The following is a 27,358-nucleotide window of genomic DNA, read 5'->3' on the forward strand; positions in this document are numbered from 1 at the left end:
CTTTTACTCCAACTTTCCTCTGTTTCTGGAGTCCAGTCGGGACCACTCATTGCATTTCGTGTCACGCATCTTGGGTCTCCTTCCATCCGAGACAGTCTTGGGCTTTCTCCATCTGTCATGACCTTTCATGACCTTGACCCTTTCGAAGGGTACAGGCCAGTTATTCTGTGGAATGTCCCCCAGTGTGGGTTTGTCGGTGGTTCCCATGATCAGCTGCAGGTTATACACTGTGGGCGGGAATATTTTGGAAGCGGGGTGTCCTTCTCGGGGCGCCGTGTTGGGAGGCCCAGGGTGCCCGTTTAGCGCATTGATGGGGATGTTTAATTGGATGGCTCGGTTATGGTGACATTCACGAGCTTTCTCGAGTCACTCGTTTTTCTCTTTGTGACGGACGAGTAACCTGCAGGAGGATACTTTGAGATTATGTAAATATCCTGCTCCCTAGCGAACTCAATAATTTTAGCATCCGTTGTCAATTCCTGCCTGGATTCGTGAATGCCGCGATGGTTACAAAATGTCGGGGTTTCTAGCTCTGTTGTTGAGGAGATGCTGGGTCACGTGGAAAGATCATTCTTTTTTTTTTTTTTCCAAATTTTTTTATTGTGGTAAAATACGCATAACGTAAACTTTATCATCTTAGCTATTTTAAGCGTACGGCTCAGTGGAGTTAAATATACTCATAATGTTGTGCAGCCATCACCGCCATCCATCTCCAGAACTCTTTTCATCTTGTAAAATTGAAACTGGCCCCTGTTCAATGCTAACTCCCCTCCCCCAGCCCCCGGCCCCCACCGTCTACTTTCTGTCTCTACGATTTTCAGATTATTCATTGTTGTTTTTTTCTTTTTGCTGAGGAAGATTAGCCCTGAGCTAACATCTGCTGCCAGTCCTCCTCTTTTTGCTGAGGAAGACTGGCCCTGAGCTCACATCCGTGCCCATCTTCCTCTACTTTATACGTGGGACGCCTACCACAGCATGGCTTGACAAGCGGTGCCATGTTCGCACCCGGGATCCGAACCAGGGAACCCCAGGCCGCCGAAGCGGAACGTGCGCACTTAACTGCTGCACCACCAGGCTGGCCCCTAGATTTTTGTTTGAGTCCCGAGTCCACGCGGATACTGTCCATCCCGTTCCACCGCCACGGTTCTTTCCTGCATTCTCCCATTGCATGTTTGCATCTTCTTTCTCCCCCAGTGAGGACTTGGTTCCTAACAATATCGATACACTTGGTATTTCGCTCAAGTCCCAGAACACACACGATAGTTTCAGAATTGCTACACTCATACCACTCCCGAAAACAGATCTACCACCAGAATTCAAATTGTTTTTGCAGCTCTTTTTGTCTTTAGAGCGAGTCCTGTGTCCCAAAGTGGCATAAACGAATTCTTTTCTATTTCAGTGTGGTTATATTTTTTCATTGGAAATACAGTTCAGTTTGTCTGTTTTCTATGTTCCATCTTAAAGCTTTTTCTCCTCCATCCTTGATTTAATTTTATTGTTGAATATAGAAAGCATTAACAGAGCTTGAAAACTATACTGAGAGGAATATAGAGGGTGTCATCCTCTCCTCTTTTCAATTTCAATCCTATCCACCCCTTGTGGGAAACCTATTTCGTTGGTTCCTGGTTTATCTCTCCTGTGTTTCATTTCCAAAACCAAGAAGATATGTGTATATTTTATTCTCCTTTTTTACACAAAAGGTAGCACGTTACATAGACTCTTGTACTTTTCCCCTCACTTACCAGTGTGTCCTGGAAATCACTCCATTCCATTCACAGGAGTCATCTCCATTCTTTTTCCTGGCTGCATAGTACTCCGCTCTGGGAGGCAGTGGAATTCATCAGCCTCTCTCCTGTGTGCAGGCATTTGGGTTGCTTCTAATATTTGCATTTTCAAATAACAATGAATAACCCGCATGCACTCTTGGATATGGGTAGAGCTGTGTCTTCAGGGCAGATTTCGGGGGGGGGGTTGCTCTTCTGTAGCATGTGGATAAATGAGATTAAATAAGGCAGAATGCACAAGTGGCCGTACGCCTAGGTGGCAAGTAACTCAAGGCCAAGGTCATTGTCAGACAGCTTGGCTTTGGTAGTCAAACTCTATGCTCTCATAGCATTTTATTTTAGTCCTGAATTTGCTGTAGGAGCCCAGGGTCAGGGGCTCAGCCAGGTCAGGGGTCAGAGTTGGGGTAAGCCTATGGTCATAGATTCAACCAAGGTCAGGGTTCAGTCTGGGATCAGGGCTCAGTCCAGGATCAGGACTCAGTCTAGGATCAGGGCTCAGTCCAAGATCAGGGCTCAGTCCAGCATCACAGCTCAGCCTGGCCTCAGGACTCAGGCCAGCATCAGGGCTCAGCCTGAGATCAGGGCTCAGTCCAGGATCAGGGCTCAGCCTGGGATTAGGGCTCAGTCCAGGATCAGGCTCAACCTGAGATCAGGGCTCTGTCTAGAGTCCAGACTCAGCCTGGGATCAGGGTTCAGTCCAGGATCAGGGCTCAGCCTTGGATTAGGGTTCAGTCCAGAAACAGGGCTCAGCTTTAGATCAGGGCTCAGTCTAGGATCAGAGCTCAGTCCAGGATCAGGGCTCAGCCTGGGATCAGGGCTCAGTCCAGTATTGGAGCTCAGCCTGGCATCAGGATTCAGTCCAGAGTGCAGGCTCAGTCCAGTCTCAGGGCTCAGTCCAGGATCAGAGCTCAGCCTGGGATCAGGGCTCAGTCTGTGATCAGAGCTCAGCTTGGGATCAGGGCTCAGTCTGGGGTCCGGGCTCAGCCTCAGAACACACAATGTGTCTCTCCGTGACTGTGCCGGTTGGGGGGTGCCTTGTGAGGTGGAGACTGAGGCTGGGTTGTCCTGCTGTGCGGGGTGGCACCTGGCTGAGGCTTGGCTGCTTGTCCCCCACCAGCAGCCTCACACCCCAGCTGCCCTCACAGCTGCCTCACAGCCCCTCCTCCCACAGCCTCACCCCTCAGATCCGTTTCTGCTTGGTCACCTCCAGTGACAAGAAGCTGCCACCTCCCCAGCAGCACTTGCTCTGAGCGTCCCTGTCACTGTCCCGTGCCTGCAGCTGGACAGTGACGAAGGGAGGGTGCTGGTCAGAGCCACTGCCCCCTGCTGCCCTCAACTCCCATCTCCTGCCCACCCCCACCTCCATGGGGAGACCGGAGCCCCTGGGGGGACCCCAGTTCCCGTTATGGGATGTCTGCCCCTCCCACCCCAGACCTCAGGGCAGCTCCAGTCCACGCACCCCCACCACTTCCTCTCCCCCACCTGGTGCCCACACCTCGGTCCTCAACCGTCTCAGCTTGAGGCAGCCTGAGCCCGGGGAGGATGGACATGGGATGGGGGCGTGGGCTTCCCCTTTTCCTGGGAGCCCCATCCCCTCCTGATGTTAGAGGCTGCCTGGGTGGGGGTCCCCAGCTCTGCTCCTCGCAGGGCCAGCCTCAGGGGCCGGAGAGGCGACTGAAGGCCCTGGTGAGGACGGTCCTGGCTGAGACCCGGACGTGTGCTGTCCACTTCCTGCCGTGTGTTCTCTGGGGGGACCCGGGGCAGCTGGTGCCACCCGCTCCAGGCCTCAGTTTCTCCCTCTGTGGACAGGTATACTGCAGGTCAGTCCTGGCCCTGTCTTCCATACCACCGATGAGGTAGCCGTTGGTGCTCATGTGTGTGCAGTCACGCAACAAGCATTTATTGAGCACCTACTGTGTACCAGGCAGGGCTCGGAGCAGTTGGGGAGACGGTGATGGAACAGCGGGGTGCTGGAGGGGGTGGCTCCAGCTGGGGAAGGGGGAGTCGCCCAGCATGGAAGGAGAGGCAGGTGCCGTGGGGGGGGGCCATCTCCTCTCCCCTCTGGGGCCCCCACCCCGCCGTCAGCTTTCGAGGACCGGAAGGGGGCAGAGACGGGGTCTCGAAGCCGAGCGTGCGTGCTTGCGTGCGGCGCCCTCCGGCAGCTGGGGTGGGAGCCGGCCGACCGTTGGCTGCTCCGCCCCTGCCCGGCCGCACCCCCACCCTGGGGGTACCTTGAGCATAACAGGAAATTTCAAACAACAGGAAACCAAGAGAGGGCAAGGCAGCGGCTCCACCCTGCCCGGGGGCCAGCCACCCCGGGGCCTCAGTCTGCCCCGGGGGACCGCCATGAACGCCACGGGGTCCCCGGCCGAGGCCCCCGAGTCCTGCCAGCAGCTGGCGGCCAGCGGGCACAGCCGACTCATCCTCCTGCACTACAATCACTCGGGCCGGCTGGCGGGGCGGCCGGGGCCCGAGGACGGGGGCCTGGGGGTCCTTCGCGGGCTCTTCGTGGCCATGAGCTGCCTGGTGGTGCTGGAGAACCTGCTGGTGCTGGTGGCCATCGTGACCCACATGCGGTCCCGCCGCTGGGTCTACTACTGCCTGGTCAACATCACGCTGAGTGACCTGCTCACCGGCGTGGCCTACCTGGCCAACGTCCTGTTCTCGGGGGCGCACACCTTCCGCCTGGCGCCCGCCCACTGGTTCCTGCGGGAGGGCGTGCTGTTCATGGCGCTGGCCGCCTCCACCTTCAGCCTGCTCTTCACCGCCGGCGAACGCTTCGCCACCATGGTGCGCCCGGTGGCGGAGAGCGGGGCCACCAAGAAGGGCCGCGTCTGCGGCTTCATCGGGCTGTGCTGGCTGCTGGCGGGGCTGCTGGGGCTGCTGCCGCTGCTCGGCTGGAACTGCGTGTGCGCCTTCCAGCGCTGCTCCAGCCTCCTCCCGCTCTACTCCAAGGCCTACATCCTCTTCTGCGTGGTCATCTTCGCCTTCATCCTGGCCACCATCACGCTGCTTTACGGGGCGATCTTCCGGCTCGTGAGGGCCAACGGGCAGAAGGCCGCGCGCGCCCCGGCCCGCCGCAAGGCCCACCGGCTGCTCAAGACGGTGCTCATGATCCTGGTGGCCTTCGTGGTGTGCTGGGGCCCCCTCTTCGGCCTGCTGCTGGCCGACATCTTCGGCTCCAACGTCTGGGCGCAGGAGTACCTGCGGGGCATGGATTGGATCCTGGCGCTTGCCGTGCTCAATTCGGCCGTCAACCCGCTCATCTACTCCTTCCGCAGCCGCGAGGTGTGCCGGGCCGTGGTGGCCTTCCTGTGCTGCGGCTGCCTCCGGCTGGGCCTGCGGGGGCCCGGCGACTGCCTGGCCCAGGCGGCCGAGGCGCACTCCGGGGCCTCCACCACCGACAGCTCGCTGAGGCCCAGAGACAGCTTTCGGGGCTCCCGGTCGCACAGCTTTCGGATGCGCGAGCCCCTGTCCAGCATCTCCAGCGTGCGGAGCGGCTGAGCCACAGCGGTGGGGGGGGGCCCACGGTCCGGCCGCCGGGGCGTGCCCGGGGCTCAGCTGCAGAGAGGGTGGCCCGGGACGGGTGAGCCGCGGGCCTGAGGGGCGCGCAGGGGTGCAGCAGGCAGGCCCGGATGGAGAGGAGGGGACAGAGCCGTCAGACAAGGCCCTGCGGACGCCACAGAAAGTCCTGGGAGCTGGAGGTGACTCTTCAGTGGGACAGAGGGCGCCCCGGAGTGGGGGTGCGTGAGTTCCTGTACGTGCCTGGCTCCTGTGTGCTTCTAAGGCAGCCCCAGCCCCTCTCTGGGCCTCAGTGGGACTCTCAGCCTGCAAGGGGCTGGCTGTGGGGTCGACGCCCTGGGAACATGGAAGTTCCGTGACGATCCGTGATGTCACAGCCTCCCTCTTGTTCTCGCGTGCGCCCAGGCGTGACGGCACGGGGCTGTGGGTCTGCTGGCCGCGTGCACGGAGGTGTGCCCGTGCCCAGGGAGGAGCCAGGGCTGTGTGTGCTATGGGGGCTGTGGTTGTGAGGGCGAGTGTGTGTGAGTGAGAGAGCGAGGCGGCGGGCAGGACGGGTCGTGCTCGGGAGCGTGTGCTGGCGTGTCCACGCGTGCACAGCATCTCCCATCCGAGGGCGCGTGTCACCCGACCGCTCTGCCGAAAAGCGTGTGTGTGAGTTTCGAGACCGCCGGGCGGGGGCCCCTGGTGACAGTTGAGACCAGCCCCATCCCGCTCACTTCCCCTTTCCCTGCCCTCGCTGTCACCTCTGGCCCCGAGGCCTCCTTCCCCCTGGGCTCTGGCCTCTGCGTCTTTTGGGGGGCCCCGTCGGGGGGCCAGCAGAGGGACGGCCGCCTGGCTCTCCCGGCCTCGGGGAGCCCCGCCTGTTCCTCTGGAAGGCCCTTGAGCACGCTGCCTCACCGTCCCCATCTGCAAAAGGGGCTGAGGACAGAGGGCACCCACGGCAGGAGGTCGCGGGCCACACTCAGCGCTGCTGGTGATGGACACGTCCTGCATCGTCGCCGTCCGCTACAGGAGCCCACGTGGCCACGGAGCGCTTGCTGAGCGGCCCGTGCAAACGAAGAACTGAACTTTGAATGGTATTTAATTTGAATTTGTTGGCATTTAAATAGCCCCCGGGGACTTTGGGACAGCGCGGGTGGACCCTCGATACGCGGCCACCTTCTGCTGGTTGAACGTCCTCTCGCCGTCCTCCGAGGGCCACGCCAGTGCTCGCGGCTCTTCGGCTCCGTCTGACCGAGCTCCCGGGAGCGCCCTGCCTGATGGCGCGGGACGGCCCTGCTCTGTGCCTCTGTTTCCCTCCGCACCACGGGGGACGCGGTGACGGACATTGCGGCAGCCACGAGCCACGTGTGGCTACTGAAAATGAATTAAAATGAAATGAAATGTCAAAATGCGGCTTCTCAGGGTCTCCGTCGGCTGGAGCTGCCGGGTCCCGGGCGGCAGGCTGGGCGGCTTGAGCGACAGAAATGGGTCGTCTCGCGGTCTGGAGGCTGGGGGTCCCGGATCCAGGGGTCGGCGGGGCTGGGTCCTGCGGAGGCCAGGGGGCGGGAGGAATCTGTCCCCTGCGCTCTGAGATTCTGGGGGTCCTGGCCATCCCTGGCGGTCCTTGGCCGTGGACGCATCGCCCCATCTTCTCTCCACCTTCACGGTGGCTTCTCCCTGTGCGCACGTCTGTGTCCAAATGTCCCCTTTTGATAAGGACGCCGTATTCCAGTGTGACAACTGATGACATCTGTAACCAGCCTGTTTCCTATAAGGTCCCCGTCTGAGGTCCTGGGACTTAGGGCTTCAACATATAAATTTGAGAGAGAGCACAGTTCAGCCCGTGACAGTCGCACTCGCCACAGGTCAAGCGCTCAGGAGTGACACGTGGCTCGAGGCTACTGTTTTGGGCCATGTCGATGCAGGACATTGCCATCAGCACGTATCCGGTTGCCCCACTGCTCGTATTTTTCTGACTCCCATTCCCCGTGTGTTTATCTGGGATGGTGACAGGAGGGGGTGGGGGAGGTATTGGTGGAATTAGGGGTGCGTGGAGCCTGGGCCACCCCAAAGCTCTAGCCTGCCTTCTGGGCCTGTGTGAGGTGCCCCGGTTGGTCCCTGCGCCCCGCGGGGCATCATATGCTTTGTTTTGACTGAGCGGAACGTATTTACTTCTCCCTCCTACCACAGGGCCTTTGCACCAGCCTTTTTGTCCCCACCAAGGCCGCCTGCCTGGCACATGCCTACCCTCATTCTTTACTTGCCTACTGCCTATCCATCCTGTTGGTCTCAGCTTGAGCATTGCCTCCTCCAGGAAGTCCCCTCTGATTTCGCCTCCTCCTGAGGCCTCCTCCGGGCTCCCATGGCTGCCTGTGTGTCCCCATCACGGCTCCAATCACCCCTGGTCATGAGCCCAGCTCCTCCTCTGGCCTGTGAGCTCCATGATGGTGGCGACTGTGGCCGTGTCCGGGTCACCGCTGTGTCCCCAGCACCCAGCACACAGCAGGTGCTCAGTGACCTGGGGCTCTGGGAGAATTGGAGCCAGCAGCCTGCCTTCCGCGGAGCCCTGAAACCTCCTCCTCTCCTTCTTCCCCAGCCCAGCCCTCCTCCCTGACTGGACGACCCCAAGAATCCCGACTTCTGCTCATCAGGTGGCCCGGGGGTCTGTCACCTGTTACGGTTCCCCAGCTCTGCACACACCAGGGCCTCAGCCTGCTCACCTGTCACACGAGGCTACTGACAGCCCCGTCTTCCTGGGATGTCGATAAGGAGAGGCCTATAAAGGGCCGCAAACTATTGCGGGTTTGTTTTAAAATGAATAATAATAACAAGACTTATATATCACTCGGTGCCTGGTGTTGTTCTAATCGCCTTTGTATTAACTCCTTTAATCGCCACAGTACCTCCAGGAGGCAGATACCACCATCAACTCTATTTAACAGATGCAGAAATGGAGGCCCAGAGAGGTTAGGAGACTTACCCAAGGTCACACAGCCGCGAAACGGCAGGGCTGGGATTCAAACCTGGGGTTCTTGATCCCTGCCTGTTACTGCCTCTCTGAGGAATGAACAAACAAGCAGAGGACTAAGCGAATGAATGAATGAATAAATGAATAAAAGAATACTAGTTCCTTCCCTCCTTGGAAAACTCAGAATTAGCGTTCCAGTTCATTCTTTGGGCCACCTGCGGTTTCACTTCCGCGAAGCAAATCAGTCAAATCTCCCCATTTTGCAGAAGGGAAAACCAGCGCTCAGGCGAGGACGCGACGTGGGCAGATCCAGGGTCGAGGCCTCGCCATCTGGGCCCGGGTGAGGCCCGGCTGCTGGCCGGCCTCCGGGCGAGTGTGTGTGTACCCGGAGCCCGGCCCGGGGAGAGGCAGATGGAAGAAGCCGGGAAGGCCCGTTTGCTGACCGAGCGCACGTGGGCCCGAACGAGTTCTCGTCCCTTTTCCCGCCCTGCCAGGCCACTCCTGACTCCTCGGGCCTCCTAGGACCCCCTGGAGGGGCCTGGGGGTGGCCGGAAGCAGGGGACTCAGCTGGGATGGGTGGGCTGGTCTGTTGGGGCTTTCATGACTCATTCATTCACTCAAGCACCACGTGCCGGGCTCTGTTCTGGGCACACACACAACCCGGGGTGCCTGCTGTCATTAAGGTCCCCCTCTGCTGGGGTGACAGACACCTCCCTGAGGAATGTCCAGCATCATTTCAGTAAGGAGCTCGCCATGCAGAAAGGTGTGGGGACAGCATTCGCGGGAACAGCCGAGGTGACAGCCCTGAGGCTGCACGAGCTGGGTGCATTCTCGTAACACCCACACTTATCGAGTGCTTACTGTATGCCTTCCTCTTTGCAAGCAAGTTTATGTGGATTATCTTATTGAATTCCTACACACCCCCGGGAGGAGGGGGAGAGCATTTAATTATTTATCAACATATTTGGCAGCTGAGGAAACCGAGGCTCAGAGAGGGGAAGCGACTTGCCCGAGGTCACACAGCTGGGAAGGGGCGGAGCCGGGATTTGAACCCATTTCTGTCGCCACCTGTCACTCGGGACGGAAGTGAGGCCCCAAGTCCTCAGGCAACCGTGTTGAAGCCTGGGATGTCAACTCGCTGGGGGCCAGGGCTGCAGTGCTCTGCACCCTGTGGCCTCAGTCTCCCCATCTGTACACAGGGATGTGAGTTACTGATGCTCCTTAGGACTCCTGGCCCTGAGACAGTAGGCTCTTAGGATTGCCAGATTAGAAAATACAAATTTGGGACACCTAGTAGAATCTGAATTTCTGGTGGATAGCGAATAATGTTTTACTATGAATATGCCCCAAATATGAATAAGCACGAGTGTAAGTATTTTTTACTGTGTCCCAAATATGAATAAGCATAAGTATAAATAGTTTTTTACCACGAGGATACTCTAAATGTGAATAAGCATGAGTGTAAATAGTTATATGCCAACCCCTGTGGGAAAACTAGGGTCCAGACTACAAATCCCATAATCCATTGCGTCATCCCTTTAGGAAGCTTCTATCGTGATTTTTTTACTCTCATTCATTCATCCAAAAATTATATGGACCACCCACGGTATGTCAGGTCGTGTGTTAGGTTCTGGGGATACATCAATGCACAAAGCCGACAAAAGCCTTTGCCCTCATGGAGTTTAACATCTCCGTTCCTTCGGAGTTTTAAACGATTTTTCTCAGACTTCACCCAGGAAGACTACAGCTCCCATGACCCCTTATGCTTGCTCGAAAGGACTACAATTCCCAGGAGACCTAGCGCACCAAGGCCAGCCCCTCTCTTCCTTCATTTCCAACTTCCTTCCGGGTCGCAAGGTCACCCACATCTCGCCTCCTCCCTCGCCTCACAACAAAGACAGAGTTTAAGTAAATTCCACTGCAAATAGTTTCTTTTAAGTCCAAGTATTTTCTGGTTTTGAGTTTATGTGAAACTTTAGCAGATTTAGCTAAACAGCCCACCACAGCTTCCTGCATCGGGGAGTAAACGAATAGGCCTACAACTCCCAGGTGTTTCCACGCTCGCCTGGGGACTACAATTTCCAGCAGGCCGCGCGGCGGGCGGGGCGGTCCGCGGCCGTGCCCGCAGGACCCCGGAGCGGGCGCGGGCTGCCCGGCGCGGCGCCCGCAGGACCCCGGCGGCTACCCATGCCGAGGTGAGTCCGCGGGAGCCGCCGCCGCCGCAGCCGCCGTTGCCGCCGTCGCCGCCGTCGTCCCGTCCCCGCCGCCGCCTCGCGCGGCCCCGCCGCCGGCCAGGATGCTGGAGGAAGCGGGCGAGGTGCTGGAGAACATGCTGAAGGCGTCGTGCCTGCCGCTCGGCTTCATCGTCTTCCTGCCCGCCGTGCTGCTGCTCGTGGCGCCGCCGCTGCCCGCCGCCGACGCGGCGCACGAGTTCACCGTCTACCGCATGCAGCAGTACGACCTGCAGGGCCAGCCCTACGGTGCGTGGACGCCTCCCCGCCGGCCTCGCCCGCGCGGCCTCCCCCTTCCCGGCCTCCCTCCTGGGCCCGGCCTCCCCCGTCCCGGCCTCCCCTCTCCCGGCCTCCCCCCTCTTAGCCTCCCTCCTGGGCCCGGCCTCTCCCGCCCCGGCCTCCCCCTTCCCAGCCTCCCTCCTGGGCCCGGCCTCCCCCATCTCGATCTCCCTCCTCCCGGCCTCCCCCCAAATCCCAGCCTCCCCCAAGCTTGGTCTCTCCCCTCCCGGCCTCCCCCCTCCCGGCCTCCCCCGTCCCAGCCTCCCTCCTGGATCCGGCCTCCCTCCTCCGTCTGGCCTCCCCCTTCCTGCTCTCCCCACTCTCCGCTCTCCCTCCCCCGGGCTTCGGTCCCCCCTGGCCAGGCAGCCCCCCTTCTGTCAACCTGGTCTCTGCTCCCCGGGCCCCAGGACCTGCCACTCCTGCCTGTCCAGCAGGAGTCCCGCCCACAGGCCTCATTTGGGCGGCCAGACCCTTAACCCAGGCCCCAGGCAAGTGACAGCCTGAGTGCCTGGACCCCTGCTCCGCCCCAGGAACCCACCCGGCTGGCTCCCACAGCCCCCCGGCCCTAACGAGGGCTCCTTGCCCGGGACCCAGAGCTCCTGCCTCAGCCCACGTTCCCCCCGCCTTGGAGCCTGGCTCCCCTTTTTCTTCATTCCCGGCTGGCCCAGAGTCTCTCTGCCCCACCCCTCCCCTGGACACCCCCTGGGTGGGCTGTCCCACGAGTCAGGCCTGTGCACCCGAGCTGCCACCTTTGGCCTGCTGGCCGTGGACACCCTGCTCGGCCTCTGCCAGGCGGAGCTGCCCCGCCCTCCATGGCCCTGGCACCGGGTGCTCTTTGTCCGCCGGCTGTATTCTGCCCCCATCAGGGCTCGAGGGCCCCCCGTCGCTAACACCGTCCTGGCCCCCAGTCCAGGCCCGTCTCCCCAGGCTCCCGGCTCTGCCCGGTCCCAGCTTGTGTGCTGGTTCCTCAGAATTGTCCGCTGAGCCCCCATCCCCCTTCTCAGGCTCCTCGCCTTTGGGCTCCTGGGGTCTTTTGGCGCCCCCGTCTCGTTCCCACTTTGGTGCATGTCTGCCCCCTCAGCTCGCCGTCCTCACCCCAGCTCCCCAAACTCCGCCGGCTCCCCTCCCAGGATTTCTCGGTTGTCTGGCCCGGCTCAGGTCCCTTCCCCAGATGCCAGCCCAGATCCTGCTCAGCTGCCTGCTCCCCACCCCTGTCCCCTCGCCTGTCGCCTGTCGAGGTTTTGGTCCCAGTGCCCATGTCATTCTGAATTCCCTTGTTTTCTCCGGAGTGTAGCCATCTCTGGTGTTCCAGAAACTTCTGGCCTCTGGTTTTTCTTCCAGCCTGGTGCCTTAAGTCCTTGCAGGTCAAGGCCTGACCCCCCCTTGAAGGAGCCCCCTCCCCAGTTCTGGTCCCCGCATCTCAGAGCCCGGGTTCCCCTGCATTGGCCCCTGTTTTTGGAACTTCCCAGGCCCCGCGGGAGCCCCAGGCTCTGGAGGCAGGTCCGGAGTTCCCTCAGATCCCTCCTCGCCCCAGCGCTACGTCGTTTCTGTTTAGGGCAGTCGTTCTCAACCCAGGGGTCCCTGGGTGATGACTCTGTGGCTGTCACACTGGGGGAGCTCCTGGTATCAAGTGGTGGGTGCTCAGCCCTCACAGCACCCGGGACGGGCCCCGGGGAGGGACCCGGCTGATGTCTGCAGTGCCGGGGGCAGAGAGCTGGGGGTATGGTGGTGGCCTAGACGGGAGACCCCCCCCCCCCCCGGCCGCAGACGGTGGGAGGGAAGGCCGGGAGCCGCTGGCGCTGCGGGCGCGTTTCCAGGCGTCATCGGGCGTCCTCCTGAGCGGAGGGTCTTCGCCAGCGCCGCCCGCTGGGACTTTTTGCGACAATGGACGGGTTCTGTGTGTTCACTGTCCCATACGGGAGCCACCGGCCATAGGTGGCCAGGGACACTTGAGACGTGTCGCGTGCAACGGAGGAAGGGGACTTTTTGCGCTGTTTCATTGTAGTAAATCCAAACAGCCACGGGGGGCTGGCGGGCGCTGTCCTGGGCAGCCCCGCTCTGGAGCCTCCGTTGGTTTCCCCGAGGAATCCATTGTCCGGGGGGCCCAGACCCTAGAGCTCGACGTGACCCGGTTCTTTCTGCTCAGTCGGCCCGGCTTGCCCGACTCACACTCGGGGCCATGCTCGGAGCCTGCTGTCCCTCGGGTGGCTGTCCTTGGTGGCCTGGACACCCCGTCTCTCCAGGCGGCTCCACGGTGTCCCATGTGCAGCCGACGGGCCCCCTCTCCCTGCACCTGCCCAGGCGCCAGGCTGCGGGCTCCCCATCTCCTCGGGGCAGATCCGGGGAACCCTCTCTCCTCCCCGGCCTCCCTCCTTGCGCTCAGCTGTGCTCCCCTCCCGTCTCCGCGTCCTCTCCCCTGACTCTGGGATTCCTCCCCGTTCTTTTTCCTGACGTGTCGCCTCCCCCCATGCCCTCCTTCCCCATCCCCGTCTTTGTCGCCCCCAGTGAGAAGCCCGGATGCCACCTGCCCTGCGAGGGGGGTCCTGGCCGGTCTGTGACCGCGGGCTTGGGGCGCGCACAGGGCCTGGCGGGACGCCCCATCTTAGCAGAGGGCGGCTCGCCTGCAGCGTGGGGAGCAGAGGCCCGGCCCAGAGCTCGGGTGAGACCCCTCAGGGAGAAGCTGGCGGGATCGCCGGGGCTGGGGGGGTGGCCCCTCGGGGTCCGAGGCCGTGCTGCTTGTTCTGGGGCAGCGGGAAGGCCTGGGGGCCACAGGGAGCCCCTATCTTGCGCTCCTGGCGGCCGGGCCCCCGAGGGCTGGCGACATGCTCCCCTGCGTCGGCAGCGCCCTCTGCCCACCCGCTCCCCGCCCGGGCCCCCGGCTCTGGGGCTGCTTTCCCAACTTCCTGTGGCTCCTGTTGAGAAACTCCGGGCAGCCGGGCTGCTGGGAAGGAAAGGGGTGTGCCTGCTGCGGGGCCAGCCGGCCAGGGCGTGACCGCGCCCCTGCACGGGACTCTGGCCCCCGGGGTGATGCGCTGGTCACGGCAGTGGCTCTGTGCCCGCTCACGTCCCCCTCACTTGATGCCACGGCTGAGACAGGCCCCGGGAGGTGGGGCCGCAGCACCGAGCACCCAGCACGCACGGGGCCCCCAGGGCTCCTCCACCGGCCCGGCCCTCCGCCCCGTGTTGTCAGTAAAGCTTTATTGGTGTGGCCATGTGCACCGGTTTCCCAAGCGAAGGCGGAGCGGGTGGTTATGTAGACGGGGGCCGCAGGCGAGAGAGAGGGGCCACTCTCTGGCCCCCAGTAGAGAAGCGTTTGACCCCCGTCCGGGTCTGGTCCCGTTGTCAGAATGGGCAGCTTCCTTCCGGGTGTCCTGCGCCCCTCTTTGTGGCTCTGCCTGTCCCAACGTGGAGTGAGGGAGGCCGGGCCAGCTTGGACCTGGAGTTGGCAGAGCGGGGCTGCGCCCTGGGGGCCCTTGGAGTCCGGGGGACCCTGGGGGCTGGTGTCCACCTGGCTCCTTGCTCGGCCCTCCTCCTGGAAGGCGGAGTGCTGGTTCCTGCCCTGTGCACAGTGGGCTTCACAGGTGGCCTCCAAGTCCCCAGCTCCTGGGAGGCAGAGGGCCCCTGGGAGCCAAGGTGGGGGGGGGGGGCCCCTGGGAGCCAGGGGGTGGGGCCAGGGCCTCCCCACATTCTCGGCGTTTCAAGGGCATCCTGAAGGTCTTTGCTGCCCTCCCAGGGCCCCACCGGCCCCGAAGCAGAGAGGAGGCTGGGTGTGTGGGGCGCAGGCAGGGAGGCGCCCGGCCCACCCGCACTCCCTGGTCCCAGGCCCCCACTCCTGGGACGGCCCTCCGCATTCCCGCCGGGGACGCTGGCCCTTCTGTGTTCCTCTGGCCCCTCTCTGTGACCATCCCCCAGGACCCCGCGCTTCTCCGCATCACTATTTTGAGCATTCACTACGGGGGTCTCAAACCCTAGGGCCACATCTGGCCCCCAGGCGCGCTAGGGTTGCTTTGCTCGTTTCGTGCCTCTCGGGTCAGCCTGAGGCGTCTGAAACGTTTTGGACTCTGGCAGCTTCGCAGCTGGGTGCAGGTGGTCCTGGTGCTTGGGGGCTGCGTGCGCCCCCCTTCCTACCATCCACGGGGGCCAGTGTGCCTGTGGGCAGCCACGGAGAAGTCAGTGCTCCTCCGCGGTGCTGCATAGACCATCACCGTGGCCTCTCCTGGCCACCCCTGCCCAGCAGAACCCATGTGGGCGGCAGTGCCTGGGTGCCGTGTCCCAGGGGACCCATTGGCTGCAGGAAAGCTTGCTGTCTGGGCGGGGAAACAGCCTCTCGCCCCCTCCTGGTTCACTGGATCTTTCTGGGCCTCTCAGAAGAGGTGGGAGATGGCGCTTGGTTATAGAGCAGATGTTCCCACCCCAGGTGACTGTCCCCCAGGGGACAGAGGGCGACGTCTGGGGACGTCTGTGGGTGTCACACTGGGGGAACTCCTGGCGTCAAGTGGGTGAGGCCAAGGATGCTGTTCAAACCCCCGCAGTATCTAGGACGGCCCCCAGAGAGTGACGGCCTGGGTGTGGAAGGACGTGGAGAGGGCCTGCGGGTCTGGGCTCTGGGGGCGTTGGGGAGACGGGGTCCTTCACTGGTCTCCCAGCTGCTGTCCATCGGGAGCCTGGGCCCGGGGTTGCCGTTGGCGCCGGGTTTCTCCTGCTCTGAGCGAGGTGCTGTCCCCGGAGCCCTGGAGCAGGCAGGGAAGCCGATGGCGGGTCCAGGTTCTAGAGGCTGCTGGTCCGCCAGGGAAACGCCCGCTCGGCGGGGAGCCCCGAGGGGAGGAGGGGCTGGAGGGCGGGACCTGGAGCCGGGAGGGCAGGCTTGTCACCTGGGGCTCCCCCTGCTTGGTGACGGGTGGGGTGGGTGCTGGGCGCCCAGCAGCAGGGCGGGCGGGTCGGATGCGGTCAGCCGGCGCCCGGGGAGCCACGGGGAGTCCCGTGGAGGGCGCTCATGGGAGCCGGCGGTGGGCTTCTAGTCCGGGGTCCCCCGGGCATGTGCGCGACATGGGGGGCTGAGCGGGCCCCGGGCCGCTGTCAGGGGGGCTGACGGCTCCGCCCGCTGGGCGACGCGGGAGGAGCTCGTCACGGCGCCCCGTCCCTCGTGGGGGGAGTCGTGCGCGTGGGCACATGGGCAGGGTCCCCGCGGGTGGCCGCTGAACGGGGACAGCGTCACTTCTGAGGGCTGCCGCCCCGGGTACAGGGGGGCGGGGCGGGGCGCCCGTGGCCATGGCCCAGAGTAGGAACAGCCGAGCTGCCTCCCGCCGGGTGGGCGCTGGTGGGGCCCGATTTTCCTGGAGGAGGGTCTTTGCGTCCCCCGGTTCTCAGAAGGCCAGAGACTCCTGGGGTTCGGGGGGCCCTGGGGGACGTGGCCCAGCCTAGGCAGAGGATCCCGAGGCGGTGGTCCCCGGGCGAGGGCCCCGGTGCAGTAGAGCGAGCCCCCGCCCCTCTCTCCCTCCCCCGCAGGCACGCGGAATGCAGTGCTCAACACGGAGGCGCGCACCATGGACGCGGACGTGCTGAGCCGCCGCTGCGTGCTCGTGCGCCTGCTGGACTTCTCCTACGAGCGGTACCAGAGGGCCCTGCGCCAGTCGGCCGGCGCCGTGGTCATCATCCTGCCGCGGGCCATGGCTGCCGTGCCCCAGGACGTCATCCGGGTGAGCACCCCAGTGAGCCACTGCCGTCGCGGGGAGCTGGCTGTGTGACTGGGGCATGTTGGTTCACCTCTCTGAGCCCTCTCCCTTGGGGACGTGGGAAGGCACCTGTTCCTCTTCCTCAGCGGTCCTTCCGGAGCTGTTCTGTCCCCAGGGGACGCTGGGCCATGTCTGGGGACATCTGTGGTTGTCACAGCTCCTGGTATCAAGTGAGCGGGGTCAGGGATGCTGCTCCCCCCACCACACCGCCCAGGATGACCCCCAGGGAGTGACCCGGCCCCATGTCAGCTGTGCCTGGGGAGGGAGCTGCGTTGTTCCCGAGTCTGATGGGGCCCCTTAGACACGTGGGCGGAGGGTGCTCTTGCCCGGGAGAAGGGTGTGTGTGGGGCGACTCACGCCCTCTGTACTTGCTGGCCTCTGCCGTCAGCCTGGGAAGCCAACATCCGTCACCCACTAACAGCTGAGGACGTGGTGGCCGGGGGGGCGGGACCGGCCCACAGTGACCCTGGACCTGACCCCAGACCCGGCTGGCTCCAGCGCCCATCCTCTGCCCAGCCTGCTTCCTCCCTGACGGGTACTGTCCAGGGGGCCCCGTGAGCATCGCCACTCCCTGCCCGTCCCTCCGTCCTGGTCCCCTCCCTGTCCCCCTCCCGCCCCGTCCTCCTCTCCAGCGTGACCCCGGCCTCGTTAACCGGCCTCAAAGCAGGCGTGGTGCCAGGCCCCGGCCTGCCTGCCCACAGGGGACAGCCGGTGGGCTCTGCCCAGGCCAGGAGCCGCCTAACTGTGTGTCTCCCCCGCAGCAATTCATGGAGATCGAGCCCGAGATGCTGGCCATGGAGACCATCGTCCCCGTGTACTTTGCCGTGGAGGATGAGGCCCTGCTCTCCATCTACGAGCAGACGCAGGCCGCCTCTGCCTCCCAGGGCTCAGCCTCGGCCGCCGAAGGTGCGCTCGGGCGGGGTCAGGGTCGCACCGTGCCACCTCGGGGTGCTGTCTCAGAGCGAGCATGTGGCGTCCGTCCTCGGCCTTAGTGCTGTGGGTCACAGCCTTGCCCCAGATCTGCAGTGTCGGGCTTGGGTTGGGGGCCGGGACTCTGCATTCGCAGCTGCCACCGCCCGTCCCCTTTCAAACAGAAGCTCGAGCACCCCGGATTCGAGAGGGGGCCTCGCACCTGCAGCCTCTGAGTGGTTGACGGGAAACGCGGGCGTCTGTCGGATTTTCTCTGTCCGTTGTGCCTGCCGAGTGGGTTCCGGGTGTCACCGTCTTGCCCGAGTCCATCCGAGCGGGTCAGCAGTGTCCTGGGGACAGGAGACCCCGGGTCCTCGCGCCCCTGGACGGGGGAGGCTGCAGGGCGCCGGAGTGGGCCGCTGTTGGGAGTGAGACGGCGGAAGTGGTGGAGGAAATGCAGCGGGAGGGACCGCCAGCTCCGTCCTCACCCGTGGGGGGCTGCTACGGGAGAGGAGGGGGCACTCAGGCCTGAGGAGAGAGGACGAGGCGGCAGGTTCGCTGACACGGGGACACCCGGCCCAGCTCCTCAGGGACTCGGTTTGGTGAGCCGCGCATAAGCTGTAAAAAAAAAAAAAAAAAAAAAGGCTCATCCCCCCCGGCCAGGTTGTCAGCTGCGTGGGGCTCTAGCTTGGGGGTTGGCAAACTGCCACCCGTGGGCCACGTGTTCGTGTAAATAAGGCTTTATCGGCACACAGGCAGCATTCACGTGGGCTTTGGGGCAGCTCTCAGGCTGCACCGGCAGAGGCCAGGGGCTGCAGGAGAGCCGAAAACCTGGACTCTGGTCCTTGACAGGAGGAGGTTGCTGTCCCTGGGCCACATTAAGGTCTTGACAGTGGCCGTCTGCGTTGTGGCAGCAGGAGAGTGAATTTAGGGAAGTCCTGCATGTCCAGTTAGAGCGGAAGGGAAGGGATCTTCTACTTGGTGGAATATTATGCGGTCGTTAAAAACGTTTTGGGGGTAGAATTTTTTTTTTTATTTTCTTTGTCCTCCCCAAAGCTCCTGTACGTGGTTGTATATTCTAGTGGTGGGTCCTTGTTCTTCTCTGTGAGCCGCCCCCACAGCACAGCTGTTGGCAGACGGGTGGTGTGGTTCCCCACCTGGGAACCAAACCTGGGCGGCCGCAGCGGAGGGCGCCCGCCTTAAACGGCTGGGTCCCCAGGGCTGGCTCTGGGGCAGGCTTTCTGGCAGCATGGGAAAGTGCTTATTTTGCATTGGTTAGTGGGGAGAACAGATGTAAAACCATAAATATTAACCACAACTGTCTTTGTTAGAAGAGCTTATTTTAGAGTATGTGAAAGTTCAGGAGAAGTTGTGGAAACACTGCAGGGCCCCCGCGCGGCGCCCCCGGCCTGTTCCCCCGCTGATGGCATCTCCATGCCCATCACGACCGCATCTTGAAACGCGTCCACGACAGATGCGCACTCACGCTGGGGAGAACTCACGGCGTCATAGGGCAGCCCCTGGCCCCACCTGAAAACGTATCATTCTCCGTGGACGATGTGCTCACACCGAGTCGGGGCCACTGGGGGGCGCGCCTGCTCGCCAGCAGACGGGTCACAAAGCTGCGGGTGCTCACGCCGTTCGGGCTTTCGGGGCTGGGCCGCAGGCTCGTGGGCCGTCAGGGGGAGACTCCCGTTTCTGGGTCACCGCCAGGGTGACCGCCTTGTCGTCCCCATGCTGGATGGGTCCTTGGGGGCTGGCCTGAGGGCGCCCCCCCAAGTCCACTCATGGCATTGTGTTCCAGTCCGTGTGGTCAGCTGTGCACACGACCCTGCTTACATGGAAGCCCTGGGTTCTGGGGTGTCGGGGTGACTAGGGCGCCGGCTCGGATCCAGGACCCCTGGACTCAGGCTGACCCTCCCCCTCCCGCCCCCAGTGCTGCTCCACACGGCCACCGCCAACGGCTTCCAGATGGTCACCAGCGGGGTCCAGAGCAAGGCCGTGAGCGACTGGCTCATCACCAGTGTGGAGGTGAGTGCCGGGCCCTGCCCGCTGCGCCCAGACTCTGCGAGCTCGTCTCTCTGGCCAGTCCCCACTGCAGGGGGCCTCAGATAGGGAAGCTGGGCCATGTTGAGGGGAGAGGTGGGACACCCCGCGGCCCCCTGCCTGCCTCCCGAGTGCCATCGCCAGCCTCCCACTGTGCCGCCACTTCAGGGCCTTTGCACGGGCCATCCCTGCTGCCCAGCTCTCCCTGCAGGCCCAGGGTGGCCAGCCCCGTCTCGGCACGGCACACCCCCTGCAGCCCTGCATCCTCAGAACTCTCTGGGGCCGCACTCCCCCCCTGTCCGGAGCTGAGCTGAGCTCTCGGTCTCCAGGTAGCTGATTAAAGCAGCACCCCAGACACGGAGGAGTCCGGCCCTTACTCGGCCCTGTGCTGGTGTGAGCGAGCGTCTGGGCCACACGCCAGCTCCCCGGTCCGGTCTCCTCTCCTCAAGGGTCCTCCATGGGGTTGTCTGCTGTGCGGGGTGCCCGGACCAAAGGCTGCAGAGCGGGGGTGTTCAGGGTCCCCTCCTGCCTCAGGAGGCCACAGAGAAGGGACTAGGGATGAGGAACGCAGATACAGTAAGAGTGTGGCAGCCAGGGCGGGTCCTTGACGGTGGCTCCCGCAGAGCCTGCGTGTCCCGGGTCGGGAGTGGCGGCGGCTCCCCGTGAGGCCCCAGGCGAGGCCTTGTCACTGTCCCCGGTCGTTAGTCTGGCCGGACTCATCAGCCGGCGCCCCGGCCCCTCCCGGCTTCACTCTCCCGAGCGGTCATCACCTCGTGGCACATTTGGGACCCGCGTGTTGCTTCCCCATCGGCCTGAGCACCATGTGCGGTGAGCATGTTCATCTTGGCCCCTCTTGTGTCCTTGGAGCCCAGCCCGGTGCCCGGCACACAGCAGGCCCTCGGTGAGCGCTCGTGGCCGAGATGCCAGTCCCCCAGCTAGCCCCCTGCTTGGGCCAGGCGGCACCTTCAGCATTCACTGGCACCTGTGGGCCCTGGTCCCCGGGGCTTAGAGCAGATGGGGCGGGGCTGCCCCACCGCCCCCGGTGTCCTAGTGTGGCTCGGGTGGAAGGCGGAGGCGCCACACTCAGAGCCCCTCACCTCCAGGGGTGAGGGGGTGCTCTCCGGGCCGTGCCTACCCTTGAGCGCCGTTCGAGCCCCGCCGCCCCTCCCTCGCCGAGCTTGTCCCCGTGGGGAGGTCTGGGGGCGACAGGCGGGCACTCAGAGCAAACAGCCAGGGAGTACTCTGCCGGGGCGGTGGGCGCCATCCCCACGGCACCCCTCCCAGGTTTGTGGGGCCTCGGGTGCGTCCTGGCTGGGTGCAGGGGTTGGGGGAGCAGGGTTCTGGGGGGTGGACAGGCCACCTCGGTGCGGGGGCTGCAGCAGCGTCCAGCGGCGGGGCGACGATAGGGCGAACTTGGTTTTACCGTCATGGTTGCCTGGGCAGAGGAAGCCACGTCTTGGCTGTCAGGCTCCGGGGGCTCAGGCAGGGCTGCAGGGGGTCCGTTTTGCCAGCGGACGGAGCCCCCGAGGGTCTGGAGGGCCCTTCTGGCCATTTGGGGTCTGTTCCCACCTGCCGGCCCGGCTGCCCCGGCCTTTCGTTCTGGAAACTTCTGTGCGGCTGTGAGCTGGGCACCATCCCTGTCACTCCCGTGGGAGGCGGGATGGGGAGGAGGCAGGGGCTGGGCCTCCCTTGCTCCCCCAGCCCCAGACTTGTCCTGAGTTGTCGTGACGAGGACCGCGTGGCCCAGAGCCAGAATGCTGCCCCCGAGGGTGGGGTGGCGCTCACAGCCTGTCTCTGCAGGGCCGGCTCACCGGGCTCGGCGGAGAGGAGCTCCCCACCATCGTCCTCGTGGCCCACTACGACGCCTTCGGAGTGGCCCCTGTACGTATGTGCCCCCAGAGGGGTGCCCATGGGCTGGGTGTCCTCGGGCAGCTGACACGGAGGCTGACTGGGGCAGGGCGCGTGGTCGGGCCAGGATTCGAGCCCAGGGGGCTGTGTTGGGTTCCCCGGGCCACCCCCAGGAGTGGGGACCCCAGGACTCAGCAGTGGTTGTCCGCACGGCCGTGGTTTCTGCAGAGAAAGAACATGAGTCAAAATGAGCAGAGGGAAGGGCGTGTGGGGCAGGGGCGAGAGACCAGGCAGAAGCTTCCAGAGTCCTCTCCCAGGGGAGTCCCACAGGACGTGCCTGATGCCCCCAAACCAGACATGACAGTGTGTGTGAGGGGCCGTCCCCAGGGCTTGGAGACCAGGACGGGGTTCTCGGGGGGCCGGGCGCAGGGCCTCTGCCCGGCATGGACGGGGTCCTGGGCACGGGAGGAGAGCAGAGCTCGGCCAACCCCGTGTCTCACAGACAGCTGAGGGCTGGGAGCCTGGGCAGCGCGGGCGGCTGGCCCTGAGTCCAGGTCCAGGGCCACCGGCGGCCAGCCTGGCGAGCCTGCCTCTCTGAGGACGTGGCCTCAGGCCCACTCAGCTGCCCCCAGGCTGCACTCTCGGAGCCCACAGCGAGGTCCGGCTCCTGCAGAGGGTCCGTGAGCCGACGCCCGGCTCCCTCTGCAAGAGAGTCCTGCTCTCAGCGACAAACCAGCGGGACCGAGCAGGCTGCCGCCGTTGGGGCGCTGTCAGGCTGGGGCCCAAGCAGAGGAGCCGCCCCAGCTGCGCGCTGCACACGTGGGCTGGGCCACGATGGGCGACTGTCCAGAGCGGGCGGTGCTGTGGCGCGGACGCGGGTGACCGCCGGCCTCTCTCCCGCCCCGCAGTGGCTGTCGCACGGCGCGGATTCCAACGGCAGCGGCATCTCCGTGCTGCTGGAGCTCGCCCGCCTCTTCTCCCGTCTCTACACCTACAAGCGCACCCACGCTGCGTACGTGCCGCCCAGGCCTCGCCCGGCTCGGGCACGGTCACGCGCGGTCCCCGAGTCTGACCCGGGAAGGACACTGTGCATTGAGGGATCGGGGGGCCAGGCCTGGAGCTGAGCCCCTCCCAGATCCCGCCCCCAGGGGACACCAGGCCACGTGTGGGGACATCAGTGGTTGTCACGCTGGGTGTGTCCTGGCGCTGAGTGGGTGGGGCCAGGGTGCTGTTTCATCTTCCACAGGGAGGGGCCCACCAGATGTCCACGTCAGGGCTGGGGGTGCCCTGCGCTCAGGGCTGGTCAGGATTTTGTCCCTGGGGGGGGACGCCCCTCCTTGTGGGGACGAGCTGACGCCCCCGCCCCGCCCCCAGGTACAACCTGCTTTTCTTCGCCTCCGGAGGGGGCAAGTTTAACTACCAGGGCACCAAGCGCTGGCTGGAAGACAACCTGGACCACACAGGTGAGGCGGGCGGCCACGCTGGCCGGGCCTGGGGGGTCAGGGCCCCGGGGTGGGGGCCCGATCCTCGCACCCCGACCTCCCCAGCTCTCGCTGCCCCGCAGATTCCAGCCTGCTGCAGGACAACGTGGCCTTCGTCCTCTGCCTGGACACCGTGGGCCGAGGGGACAGCCTGCACCTGCACGTGTCCAAGCCACCCCGGGAGGGGACGCTGCAGCATGCCTTCCTGCGGGAGCTCGAGACGGTGGGGCCTGCGGGCGGCCCGGCACAGGCGGCGGGCTTGAGGGCTACAGGTCACCAGGGGGGCCGGGCCCCCGCCTCCCTTTAGTGGGGATTCACGTCCACCAGGCAGCAGACCAGGCCCTTTGCGGACCCTGGGGCCCTGCGGCGGCCTCTCCCCCTTTTCTAGACCCAGGAAGTCAGGGGAGGGACCTGGGACCCTCCTGGCACCCAAGGCCCCATGAGCATTGGCCAAGTGGGCGGGGCTGGGACCATGGTGCGGGCCGGCTGATGCTCCGCCCCTCCCCATGCAGGTGGCGGCCCACCAGTTCCCCGAGGTGCGCTTTTCCATGGTGCACAAGAAGATCAACCTGGCGGAGGACATGCTGGCCTGGGAGCACGAGCGCTTCGCCATCCGCCGGCTGCCCGCCTTCACCCTGTCCCACCTGGAGAGCCACCGCAGCGGCCAGCGCAGCAGCATCATGGACGTGCGGTGAGCGCTGCCCGGCTGCCCCAGGCCCTGCGAACCCGCCACATTCTAGAATGTTCTTTGCAGAGTAGATGCAGGCACCTGGAGGGAAGGAACCTGCCTTGGGGAGGAGGGGAAAGGGCCCGTGCCAGCCTGGCAGCACGAGGAACAGAAAGGAGGGCAGCTTGCCTGAGCCGGGGTGGGGGGCGGGGGGCTGGGTCAGGTTATGACCTCCCTGTTATGGGGACAAAGAGGACAGAGTGACCCTCCACATGACTCCCGGGCCCTGGACACCTCAGTCCACTCTGCTGTTCGGACATCGTGGCTCCTGCCCCTGGACCTTTGCACAGCCGCCCTGTCTCCCTGGTCCCTCACACCCCCTCAGGGAGCCCTGCTCCCTGCCCTTTTCCGCTTGCTCTCTGTGACCCTGGGCACCTCTGGCTTCTGCCATTTCATGAGCTGACGTCTCATCTGTCTGCTCGGCTGCCACATCAGCCCTCAGCTGGGCGGGGTTTTGTGGCGGGACTGGCCGCCATGTCTGGGCTGGCTCACTCACTGGCCAGCCTTGGGCAGCGCCCAGCTCCTGGACACGTGTCTGCGTGGGGCTGAGAAGGTGGTCCTGGAGGGGCCTGGCCTGGAGACGGGCGAGGCCCAGAGAGAGAGCAGGCCCGGCCAGTCCTGGGGCCTCGGGGAGCTTCCTGGGGGCTTCGTGGAGGAGGCGGTGCCGGCACCAGGGGGGTGAGCCAGGAGGAGGTGTTCCAGGGCCGAGGGCGCCAGAGCAAAGCAGAGTTGGCAGGAAGGAGGCGCGGGGCCTGGAGGGCGAGCTGGGCCCCCCTCAACCCTCCGTGCCCCCTTGGGAGCCCCTGTCCCCCACGCCTGCTGGCATCAGAGACGTTTGGCTCCCAAAGTTCCTCTTTATGGGTGTGTGTGTGGCCGGCAATCCTGGTGTCCCTTGGCTCGTGGCCACGTCCCCCCGACCTGTGCCTGTCGTCACAGGGCCGTCTCCCTGCGTGCGTCCGTGTCGGCTGTCCCTCTTAGAAGGAAGCGGCCGCTGGACTGGGGCCCCCGCTTCAGTGTGGCCTCGTCTCCACCAGTCACGGCCGCAGAGGCCCCACTTCCACATGAGCTCGCGGTCCCGGGTCCTGGGGGGCGTCAAAGTGGGGGGTATGTGTATGCGTATATATATATATGGGCTTTTTCCCCAATTCTGCCCTCGCAGGTCCCGGGTCGACTCTAAAACCCTGACACGCAACACGAGGCTCATCGCCGAGGCCCTGACGCGGGTCATCTACAACCTGACGGAGAAGGTGAGCCCCCGCGTCCCCCGTGAGTGACCCCTGCCCCCCCTGCGGCCCACACTCAGGCCGTCCCCTCGCTCTCCGCAGGGCACGCCCCCTGACATGCCGGTCTTCACGGAGCAGATGGTAACGGCGGGCCGGGCGGGCGGCGGCGGGCGGGGGCCGGGGCGGCGGGCGGGCCGGTGACGGCGGCCGCGTCCCCGCAGCAGATCCAGCAGGAGCAGCTGGACTCAGTGATGGACTGGCTCACCGAGCAGCCGCGGGCCGCGCAGCTGGTGGACAAGGACGGCCCGTTCCTCAGCACGCTGGAGCATTACCTGAGCCGCTACCTGAAGGAGGTGAAGCCGCACCACGTCAGGGCCGACAAGCGGTGAGGCCCGGGGGCGGCTTCCGGGGTCTCCCCGGCGCCAGAGCCAGCGCGCGGAAGTCCTGGACGGAAGTAGAAAGTCCGGGCGCTGGTTACACTCGAGTCCCAGACGAACAGCAGATCGTTTCTTAGCATAAGTCTATCCCTCGGGGCACCCGAGGCCCCGCGTGTCTCCCTCCTGACTCTTGATACTCTCGGGAGACTGAGCACTCGGGCAGAAGAAGAAACCGAGGCTCAGAGTGGACCCCCAGGTGTGGGGCTGGGCTCTCTGACTCCTGGGCCGTGGTCGCCCTCCCTCAATAGAAGTCCTTCCCCTAACAGTAGAATTTACGCAGTCAGCGTGTTTCACATTTACAGAGTACGTTCTGAGCCCCCCAAAAAGTAATAGGAAAGATGTTGCTTCCCAGTGAAGGACGGCTCTTCCCCCGGAGGGACAGCCTCCCGCGGACACACAGGGCACTCCCTCCTGGGTCCCCGGGCGGGCAGAACCTGTGGGCGGCCGGTGTCTGGGGGCCCTGGGCCGTGTGCGGCCGTCGGGTGAGCCCCCTGAGAGAGCACTCTCCCCCCAGGGACCCTGAGTTCGTCTTCTACGACCAGCTGAAGCAGGTCATGAACGCCTACAGGTGAGCCGCCCGGGGCCAGGAGCCCACGGTGCCCCGTGACCACCCGGGGGGCTGCGGCTGCGCCCCCCTCACCCCGCCGGCCCCCTCTCCCCAGGGTCAAGCCGGCCATCTTTGACCTGCTCCTGGCCGTGTGCATCGGCGCCTACCTCGGCATGGCCTACACGGCCGTCCAGGTGAGCGGGGGGGGGCCGGGCCTGGGGCCCTGGGGTCCTGCTCACGGGGCAGCCCGGCCTCACTCACGCCCTCCCGCCGCCCCCAGCACTTCGACCTGCTGTACAGAACGGTGCAGAGGCTGCTGCTGAAGGCCAAGACGCAGTGACCTGCCACCCGCGCCCCCGCCCCGTGGCCGCCCCCGCGCTGGCCGTGTGCTCGAGGACCCGGGCTCCTTCCTCTTGGTGTCCCTCGGACTCACTCGGAGCAGCTTTGGCGGCATCCCGGGGTCAGGCCTCGGACTCGGGGACACGCCTGGAGCCGGCCACGACCCTCAGGGCCACCAAGCCCGCCACGACAGGACATGCGCCCCGGCAGCCTCGGTGGCACTCTGCCCGCGGTGCTGAGCGGGGACTGCGGGCCCCGGGGTCGGGCCACCCTGCGCGCTGCTCCGCGTCCCGCCAGCGGCTCAGACGCTCGCCTCCCTCGTGTGTGAAGCCGCCACGCCAGCCATGGGGGCTCCGGTCCCCACCCCTCGCTCGGAGGCCCGCTCCGGGCGGCCCGGGGACGCGGCTCCCTGCTCCCCGGCCGTCTTCCCTCCTCTGACCCCCGACCCGGCCCTCCGGGCTGTCCCTGCGCTCGGCCTGGGCCCTGGGGCCAGAGGGGCCCCTCCCTGGCTGCTGCTCTTCCGGCTACCGGGCCTGGTTCCTCATCGGGGAGCGGGGGCTGCGTCCCGGGGAGCCGTCCGGGCTGGGGGTCGAGCAAGAGTGTCTGCCGGAGGGTCGCGCCCGTGGGCCGTGGGGAGGTCTGGGCCTGACCCCTCACCCAGGCGCCTGGTGGGCGTGGGGGAGGGAGCGGGGCCTCCAGGGCCGCCGACCTCAGGGAGCCGGGGAACCGGATCGCTAGCAATATGAGCCGCGCAGGGTGAGGGCTGGGGGTCTCGGCGTCACTGACCCCCAGGGGCCCAGCCCTCCGCCTCCCCCTCGGCCCCCGTCCTGCGGCCTCCCAGGCCCAGGGGCTTCCCTCTTCCTCGGCCCCCCTCCTCCGCCCTGCTGTGTGCCCGTCCCCCCAGCACCGGTGACCTAGAGGGGCCGGCGGTGAGCGTCCCCCGGCGGTAGGCAGGCCCCTGGCCGCCCCGAGCTCAGACTGCAGTGGGACGATCAGAAATAAAGCCATATCGAAAGATCGGCCTGGCGTGTCCTGTGCGGGCTCCTGGGGCTCGGTCCCCACGTTGGCGGTGGCCTGGGGGCCGCGGGAAGAGTGGGGTCCCTTGTGCCCGGTGCCAGACACCCGGGCCCTGCGTGGTCCCCCCAGTTCTCTCAGTCATTCGACAAACACTCTGAGCATGCGTGTGTCGGGCTCTGAGACGCTCGGGGTCCGGCCGGGGACAGTCCCTGCCCTCGGGAGCTTGTGCTCTGGGGGCGGGGCGGACAGACAGACAGACTGCAGGCTTAGCGGTCTGCGCTTCGGG

At 64.8% G+C, this 27,358-nt stretch overlaps 2 protein-coding genes across 3 annotated transcripts; both read left to right on the top strand.

The window, feature by feature from the left end:
- Positions 1-2,093: 2,093 nt before the first annotated feature.
- On the top strand, positions 2,094-6,697 carry S1PR4 (sphingosine-1-phosphate receptor 4). Its single transcript, XM_070491698.1, has one exon. It carries the CDS (start codon positions 3,657-3,659, stop codon positions 5,286-5,288), a length of 1,632 nt encoding a protein of 543 aa, XP_070347799.1. The 5' UTR covers positions 2,094-3,656; the 3' UTR covers positions 5,289-6,697.
- A 3,699-nt stretch (positions 6,698-10,396) lies between these two features.
- NCLN (nicalin) lies at positions 10,397-27,074 on the top strand. 2 transcript variants are annotated; one of them, XM_044753792.2, is made up of 15 exons: positions 10,397-10,736; positions 16,272-16,462; positions 17,260-17,404; positions 19,344-19,438; positions 21,254-21,334; positions 22,210-22,313; positions 22,676-22,764; positions 22,866-23,005; positions 23,295-23,473; positions 24,669-24,756; positions 24,835-24,873; positions 24,954-25,117; positions 25,684-25,737; positions 25,832-25,910; positions 25,997-27,074. In XM_044753792.2, the coding sequence occupies exons 1-15, from the start codon at positions 10,553-10,555 to the stop codon at positions 26,054-26,056; spliced, it is 1,692 nt and encodes a 563-aa protein (XP_044609727.1). In that variant the 5' UTR covers positions 10,397-10,552; the 3' UTR covers positions 26,057-27,074. The 2 variants fall into 2 exon arrangements, with proteins under 2 accessions (XP_044609727.1, XP_044609728.1); XM_044753793.2 differs by having other exon boundaries at positions 24,957-25,117.
- The last annotated feature ends 284 nt before the right edge of the window (positions 27,075-27,358 follow it).

Source organism: Equus asinus, chromosome 20 (assembly GCF_041296235.1).
Source record: "Equus asinus isolate D_3611 breed Donkey chromosome 20, EquAss-T2T_v2, whole genome shotgun sequence".
NCBI classification, from domain to species: domain Eukaryota; kingdom Metazoa; phylum Chordata; class Mammalia; order Perissodactyla; family Equidae; genus Equus; species Equus asinus.